This window comes from Pteropus vampyrus, unplaced genomic scaffold (genome assembly GCF_000151845.1).
Source record: "Pteropus vampyrus isolate Shadow unplaced genomic scaffold, Pvam_2.0 Scaffold323, whole genome shotgun sequence".
Lineage (NCBI taxonomy): Eukaryota > Metazoa > Chordata > Mammalia > Chiroptera > Pteropodidae > Pteropus > Pteropus vampyrus.
In genome coordinates this window covers 819,902-828,512 of record NW_011889104.1, presented here as the reverse complement: position 1 = coordinate 828,512, position 8,611 = coordinate 819,902, and the positions used below count along the sequence as shown (strand labels likewise).

At 52.4% G+C, this 8,611-nt stretch overlaps 1 protein-coding gene across 1 annotated transcript in view; it reads right to left on the bottom strand.

Moving 5' to 3' along the window:
- The window catches only part of MERTK (MER proto-oncogene, tyrosine kinase), an 83,254-nt gene extending 74,896 nt beyond the window's left edge, over positions 1-8,358 (bottom strand). Inside the window, exon 1 of the mRNA XM_023521912.1 lies at positions 8,171-8,358. Coding sequence (XP_023377680.1) covers positions 8,171-8,231 — 61 coding nt within the window. The 5' untranslated portion in view covers positions 8,232-8,358. The remainder of the gene's footprint in view (positions 1-8,170) is intronic.
- Positions 8,359-8,611: the final 253 nt, after the last annotated feature.

Genomic DNA, 8,611 nt, shown 5'->3' with positions numbered 1-8,611 from the left:
AATCAACAGTCATAGTCAGAGACTCAGCCCCTTCCCCAGGCCTTGCTCTGTGCATTGCTTCCCTTTGGCTGTTCTTGTGTTGTATCCTTTATAATAAAACTAATCACAAGTGCTTTTCCAAGTTCTGTGAGTCATCCTATGACTCACTGAACCTGAGGGGGGTGGAAGGGGACCCCTGAATATGCAGTCATATAGGTAGCCTGGACACTCCATTCAAGTTGGTGCCCAAAGTGGGGAGCGGGGAGGCTTTATGGGATCGAGTCTTTAACCTGTGGGGTCTCCACTAACTAGAGGTAGTTACTGTTGGAATTGAATGGCATTGGAGGACACCAGATGGTGTCGGGAACTAGAGAACTGGTTGTTGTCGAAACACCATATTCGATGTCAGAAAACACACACACACACACACACACACACACACACACACACACACAAATCCTCCTTAATAAACTCCAGGAAGACTGTTTTGGAGATATAGACCACGTTTCTAAAATTTGTGTGGAAAGGCAAAGGAAATGGAATAGCCAAAACGATTTTGAAAAAGAAGAATAAAGTGGGAGGAATGAGTCTACCCAAACCCAGAACTAATTATACAGCTGTCACAACCAAAGTGTGCAGCATCAGCAGAGGGGCAGACGCACAGGACAACAGGGTAGGAGAGAAGACCAAAAACAGACACACATGATTTATCAGCCTGCTCTTCAGCCAAGGTCAAAGCAGTTCAAGGGAGGAAAGACAGCCTTCTCAAAGGACGTCACTGGAGTAAGTGGACATCCCCGAGCAAAAAAAAAAAAAAAGAACTTTGACTTAAGTCTTAAAGCATATTCAAAAATTAACTCAAAATGGGTTACAGGTTTAAATATAAAACATAAAACTTTTAGGGGGAAAAAAAAAAACAGACAGACAAGAAAAACTTCAGGATCTAGAGCTAGGCAAGAGTGTTTACACCTGGCACTAAAAGTATGATTCATAAGGAGAAAATTTGGTAAATTGGGTTTCACCGAAAGTGAACGTGTTTGCTTTGCAAAAGACCCTGTTAAGAGAATGAAAAACAACCACGGACTGAGAGACGTGATCCGCAAACCACACATCCGACAAAGGACTTGCATCTAGAATGTTAAAGAACTCTCAGAACTGAGGCAAGGTTTTCTGCTGCGTGCAGCCAAAAAGAACCCCTCACGGGCATGGCACAGAAGGACACTGCAGAGTGCTGCCTGCCCGCACGACTGTGCGGTTCGATGACGACGAAAGGATGCCAGGTAATTAAATGTGGAGTAGTGGTTTCTCTGGGGGAGGGAATGCGGGGGTGAGACAGAGAGGGTGGGGGTCCTCACATGTGCTGCTGACTCCTGCTTCCTTAAGCTGGGCGGTGAGCATGGAGGTGAATGTTACTACCTTTTGCGTGTGTCCTAAATATTTTATAACAAGATTTGACTATAAAGAAAAGGGGAAGGTGAGAAAGAAAAAAGTGTAGCGGTAAAATTAGGCCTATGCTTCCCGGCTGGCCCCCTGATGATGGTGGCGGAACCCTCTGTGATGGCTCGCAGGAGAGGCCTGAGCCTTCCCTCCACCCTTGGTCCTAAATCCTAGGGCGCCGGGCTCCGGGAACGTCCAGGTCCGCAGTTCTCACCCCGATGCGAGACTGGCCCCCTTCCCTAGATGGACCCAATGCTCCGATTCCTGCCCTTAGTGCCAAGTTCTAAGGGGGCAGGGTGTGAGGCTCCGTAGGGGTACCAAGGAGTGCACCCCATGGCGGAGTCCACCCCATGATGGAGTCTACAGGTCCCGGGGGATGGGCCCAGGCTTCCGAAAAAAAGCTTCACAGGAAAGCTTTCTAGTTGACTTTCCCTCTTCCTCCCAGCTAGAACACTGAGGAGGTTTACATTCTATGATTTGTATTACAAAATATACTTTTACATTTCCAAATATAAAATTGCATCCTAGTATTAAATAGACTTTTTAAAACAACGTCACTTGCCCTGCACCCCGGGGAGACATGCCGCATGCAGCCCCTGCCTCTCGGAAACCCCCAGTCCATGCTCCCCCAGATCTGAGGCCAAGATTTGGACAAGTTCAGCGTTCTCAGAAATACATCTGTGCGTTTCGACTATTCTACTGCCCCAGAGAGAGCTGCTGGGGCTGCTTTGCGGGGGCAGGGAGTGGCAGCTGCCTGCACTAAAGAACCCACTAGTGGGGCTCATTTTAAAGAAACACCCCACACCTCCAGCTGACGCCTGAGGACACTGACGCCAGAGTCAGGCTGTGGCCAAGGGGTCACGCTCCTGCTGGCACGACCTGGAAGCAGCCCTGTGAGCAACCGGCCCAGCTCACCTTTTCTCTTCTGACGGAATCCATTTCCCGCCTAGAGGGGACCCCAGAATCACTCATCTGCCACGCCCTGCCATTGGAAGAGTGGGGTTTCAGAGCTTCAGAGAAGTGACACATGACACCACCCCCCACCCCGTCCCTGAATGCTAACATCAAAACTGAGATGAGAATGTACATCTCTGAACGCTTAAAGTGGTTTTTTTTTTTTTTTTTAATTAACACTTCAGATTTAATGCTAAACCTAATCAGCTTCCCTTTTTCCTTTGCTCCAAAACTTTCAAAGAACATTGTTTTCATCCACAAATCACGTGCCAGGGCTGTAAAAAAACGCTGACAGGCTGGTTCCACATCCCGCGTGGGGGCAGCCGGCCAGCAACGAGTGGAAACCCGCTCACAGAGGCTGTGCCCTTGGCCTCCATGAGTACGGGCCGGCTGGATCGGCTGGCTGTGTGTTCAGTCGACGGTCAGGCCCGAGACAAAGCCACGTTCAGCAGGTCTAAGTCCTGACTCTAATATTCTGCACTGAGACAACCTGTTCTGATTTGTGAAAACAGTCATTCTCCAAAACCATAACCAGGCCAGCCTATCGCAGCTTTAACAAGCCCGAAGGCTTAAAATAGCAAAACGGTCCTTTCTCCCCAACAAACAAGGCTTTCCTTCACATGTCTCGGGTGGAGACAAGAACACAGCGAAGGCAAATTCTAAGATGTTTACCATTCCTGAATACTGAGGGAACTGGGCAGCCTCCCACCCTACAAAAAAGCAGATTACACAAAGAAGAGATCTGTCCCTTTGCCCACTGCCGGGTGCCAGCCTGAGACCTCAGCCTTGAGGGCAGCATACCCCGAGCGGGTCTGGCTGGGGCCTTAGCTGCTGCACAGAGCTAGGCAGCACCTTGAAGGGACCGGCTGAGAAATGCCCAGAAGATACCACTGATGACTGAGCACAGGGACAAACACGTGAGCATAAACAACCTTGTACATGTAGATATGACAAGAAGTGGGTTTTCTCCAAACATGAGTCTCTTGGTGTAAAACTTCTCTTCTGTGACCTTGGTTGAAACGTAAAGTCGACCTCTGTTTCTCTCCCCCTCCCTCTCTCCCCCTAACCCCTGCTTCTTCCTCCACCCCTTGCTACCCCAAGACTCATGGAAAATCCACATTAGCGTTAAGGAAGAAGCACTGACAAGGGATACACAGGTAAAGAGTGAAATAAAATGCTCTAGAGCTGAGTGTAGGCTTCCCAGTGAAATGTGGAAGACACAGTCACCCTTTCTTCCTTTAGCACTTTAAACTCAAGGTCATGAGGCTGTGCCCACTGGGTCCTGCTGCTGACACAGGCCCAGAGAGCTGGATGACACAGCTACCAAGAAGGATGGCTGCCCAGCCGTGGTCTCACAAAACTAGGGAAGACTTGGGCCCTGGCCAAGGTCAAGGTCAGGCCACTGTTGAGACAAAGCAAACTGAGACTCAGGCATGGGAGGCAGGACTCCAGGCCTGTATCTCAGCTGGGAGCAAAGGGGCCAGCACAAGAGAGGGTCAAGCACATGCCCCCAGGGACAGAGGCAGGATCAGGGCTTCCCTTGGGCATTGGGGCAGCTCACACCTGCCACTAACAGGAAGTATGGGGTCAGGAGGGCACGTGGCCTCCCTGTGGGATGCCAACCGGCACACACACACTGGGCAGGTATGGAGATCCTAATCTAAGAAATGAAGCCACGTTTTTCAACTGCAGCCAGAAGGCTTCACTTGGAAAACTTGGTTTTAGCTGGTCAAAAGAAAAGGAACTATCTATCTGGGTGTTTACACTCAAACCCAAAACAAAGCAGAAACTACACCCACACTGGCGCAGTTATGTGGGAGAGAGCGGAGCGGGCATTGACCTTCTTGAGAGGCACATGACAGGAAGATATTCCTGGACCAGTTAGTCTGAGTCCAGCGGCTGAAGGTAAGGGGTGGGCAGGCAGGGCGGCCAGGGCAGGGCAGCGGCGGGAGGGCAGGGTGGCCCTGCAGACAAGCCAGGTTTGCCAGGGAGCCACGAGGAAACAAAATCCCAAAGAACAGAGCCAGAATGGACACCCACAGCCCTGCCCATAGGGAACAGGCAGGGTGGCCCAAGATGCACTTTAGGACACATTTCAAAGAGAAAAGGAGAACCTCCCCTCATCTAGGAAAACAACTACCCACACATCAGAGCTCAGCAGAGGCAAGAAGTCATCGGTGACAAAGACGAATATTTCTGGAGCACTCATTAGCTCATTTCATCCTTCCACCACCCTATGAATAGTTGAGTCCCACTGACCAGAGGAGGAAACTGAGGCTGGCCAGGAGGGACAGGAGCGGGCTTGCTGGCTACTCAGATCCCTGCTGAGGACTTCATTCCAGCTGAAATGCTTTGTTGCATCTTTGTAATAATTAATCTCCTGCTGAGATGCCCGGCAACCAAAGCCATGTGCTTGTGCTCGGCTTATGATTAAACTAGTGACAATGGCCCCAAGTCAAGGCACTCAGGGCGACCACCTGAGCGCTGGGCAACCTGCCCCACATCCATGAGTTGCTGCTAAATCTGTATTTTTAATGTGAAAAATCGGCATTTGACTTTTTTTTCTAGTTGGAATATTTCAGAGAACATAAACTATGTTAGCATTGCTATCTCACGTTAACACAGTCCCAGAGTCTTTCTCCTCTCCATGTCCTGACTTTGCTAGTAGTGAAATCACTCTGGCATCTCAGCAAAATGGAAGATGGTTTTCTACCGACCAAGTGCCGCATATAAGGCCCAGGAGCTGCAGTAATTCTGCTTTGGGAAAAGCCAGTAGGGGGAGAAGGGGAGGAGCATGGGCAGAGCAGTGGACGACTGGTCGTGGGCGCTGTCCACAGATACCCACTGAGCGCCCAAGGTGGGCTCAGCAAGGTGACGTCCACCATCGGGTGGTGAGAAATGTCATCAGGAATTAAATTTGATAGAGAGAGTGTATGTGTGAGACCGGCTGGGGAGGCTGTGAGGGAAGGCTTCTTGAGAGCAGCTGAGTGGAAACCCAGACAAGCACAGCAAGCAGAGACCCTGGGCCCAGATCCAGCCAGGGGCGCATCCACTGCAGTTGAAGGAGGCCCTGTGGCTGGAGTCACTGGAAATGAGTCAGAGGAGTGGAGGCCCCACGAGGCCCTGCAAACCCTGGAATGGGAAGTCCCAAACGACAACACAGGTGGAGTCATCCTCAAATCTCCTCCTGGTTATGATGTGGGAAGCGGCCGTTGCCCTCGTGTTCACTGGGGGGTGAGGCAGGCCCGTTTAAACCCAAGGTCCTGGCTCAGACTGTTCACCTGGCTGCATGTTCCCAATTCCCAGGCATCTAAAGATTCAACCTGTTCAGAAACATCTCCAACTAGCCCTGTTCCTGAGATTATCTGGAAATTACTTATAAAAGTCAGATGGAAAAACATCATTTGAATTAATATAAAAAATAACTGTGTTCCATTCAGCACTTTGAAGAAACAGATCAGAATAGATTTTCAAGAACTGTGAGTTTTTGGCATAAGCCCTGCTTACCTCCAAAAAGCATCTGAGGCCACGGTTGTAAAATCCACAAGCACTGGGACAAATGACAGTTCTCCCTGGGAAACTGCTTATGGTATATTATAATGTCCATCACAGCATCGCGGGTGGAACACACTAACGTTCAACAGTTTTAAAAGCCCAGTTTGCTCCCAGGGAGTTGAGCTGCGTGCACCAGCTAAGGCTTTGCCATGCCCTCGCTTTACCCACATTTATGCTCCTCCTCTGCTCTCCCCCTACCACACAGCCAGCTCACCAGCCCCCCACCAGAGACTGAGCGGGAAAGAGGGCTGAATGTCCCTGGTTCAGCAGTTTCAGTTCTGCTGCGTATGCCTGGGTCGTGTCTACACACACACATTCCACCCTGTCTCTCACACCCCCTCTCCTGTCTGGTGAGCAAACCATGTGGACTCACAATATGTAACACAGAAACCTTAAAACTAGACCAAAAGTCTCATTTCCAGTCGTAATCTCCTCCTAGAGCACTCTGACTTCTGCTCTAATTCTGCGAATCACATTCTTGAAGCTTTTCACAAGGCAGGCTATCACACTGCCAGATGTCGCCAGGTAAACTCAAGATTAAAAAAAAAAAAAAAAAGGCAGATGAAGAAAAACTGGAGAAATTCTTCACTCTTCCTGCTGAGTGCATGTAACAGACCTTTAAAGATCATCTGAGTAAAGCTGTTGATCAGCTACAAAAGTTTTTTATTACAGCTTTTAAAAATTTGGAAAAAGAAAAACACTGTTTTTAATATCTTACACAAAACTACTGTTTCCATTACTTTTCCCATAACTTTTTACCACACTCATTACCTCCAAGACTATTTATGGCCAGCCCTCAATAGTAGAAAAATATAACGGATTTGCAGATTAACAAGAATGATTCTAGCAGAAATGCAGAGAATTTTTGAGGATGGGGGAGGCAGAGAACAAGATTGTTTTAGTTCTTTGATTGGTTTTGCCTTCTGATGTTTGTTTCAAATTGCTATGTTGCCCCAAATTATAAATCGTTTATGTAATTTAATGCGCAAAAAGAGGGGGCTTAAGAATTTTTCATTTGAGCAACTGAGCTTTCAAAGGACAGCCTCAAAAGAAGAAGTTGTAAGCGAACTGCTTAACTTGAACTTTTCAGGTATTCTTAAAAAACATTTTTGACTCTAACGGGCAAAAGCTACTCAGCCATATTCATGGTCAAAAAGAGACCCAAAAACCACAGGCTGGATGGAAACTGTGGAGCTAAGGAAAAATGCCCAGGATGTGTTTATTTAGCATACTTTTCTCCCCCTTTCTTTGTGTTTTGCTAAGGCCTGGTTTAGTCTCTTCCAGCTTCGTAGAGGAGTGAGTGCACAGGCGCTCAGATTTCTAAGCCGTTCACCCCTCACCCGCGACCCAGCTGTGGGTGCAGGACCCGCCATGCTGGCCGCCCTGCGCTCCCTCAGCCAGCGTCTGACCCGGGAATGCCTGTCACCACACCTGGCAGCACTGAGATATACCTAGACGCTGTCCCGGCACAGGAGGGCCTGCCGACAACAATAGGGATACAGAATGCGCCCTCTCTCCAGAACCTGCACAGCGTATCGGGCAAAGAGGCGCAGGTATTGCCCAAGAGGGCCCAGTGGGGGCGCCGCCCCTCCCCCGCTCCAGCCTGTGCGTCTGAGGGCGCGGGTCCCTGGATTGGTGGGGCTGCGGCCCCCAAGGCCGGAGCGGGTCAGCAGTGCAGGGATGTCCTGGGAGAGTTTTACGCGAACTCCCGGCCAGGACGGCAACCACGTTCGCTCAGCCGAAAACTTGGAGACTCAAAGCTCGCCAGCCGAGCCCTCCGAGCTCCACCACCTCTCCGTGGAAAAGGGCGCCCTGGGGACCCCCCGCCCGCGCCACTGGGCTCGCGCCCACGGCGGGTCCTGGCGCTCTGGGCTGGTGCGCTAGCTGCGCTCCGCCCCCAGTACCGCCAGGGGTGGGGGGTGTTGGTAAACTTGCCCTGCAGTGGGGCGCCCCCACCCGCGCCCAGATTCGAGCCTTCCTCCCCCGGCTCAATCGCCCCCAACACCGACGTCGACCCCGGCCCGCCTCCCCTGGCCCTGCCTCCCCCAATCCTCGACCCGCGCCACCAGCCCTCAAGTCCGCAGCCCCAAGACCCCTCCCCCGGCCCAATCACCCCGGATCCCCGCTCCGACCCCAGCCCACTTCCCCTGGCCCTGCCTCTCCCCAGTCCACCCCCCCACCCCACCCCGAGCCCTTGTCCCCTGCCCCCTGCCCGATCGCCCCTGCCGAGGCCCCGCACGCTCACCCCCTCTCCGGAGTGTGAGGACGAAGAGCCAGGGCAGCAGCAGCAGCGGGGCCCACCCCATCGCGAGGCCGCGGGCCTGGAGACTTCCCGACGGGCGCACGGGCGACCTGGCCAGCGGAGCAGCGGGTCCGGCGCGGGGCAGCAGGCGCCGGACTGGAGCCGGGAGGCGCCGCGCGCTGGGAGGGGCGGGCCGGGGGCGGGGCCGCGGGGGGAGGAAGGGACCCGGCCCGCGGGAGGAAGGGAGGGAGGACGAGGGCGGGAGAGAGGCCCGCACCGGAGGCGCGGTCGAGGCGGGGCGGGAAAGGGGCCCGGCCTCCCGGCGTCCGGCGGAGCTCCCCGGCACCGCCGGAGGTGCAGGGCCCGCCCGGCAGGAGAAGCGAGTGCCCCATGCGCCCCAGGGCAAGACGGAGCGGGGACGCTCGTGGGGGAAAGAACATCTAG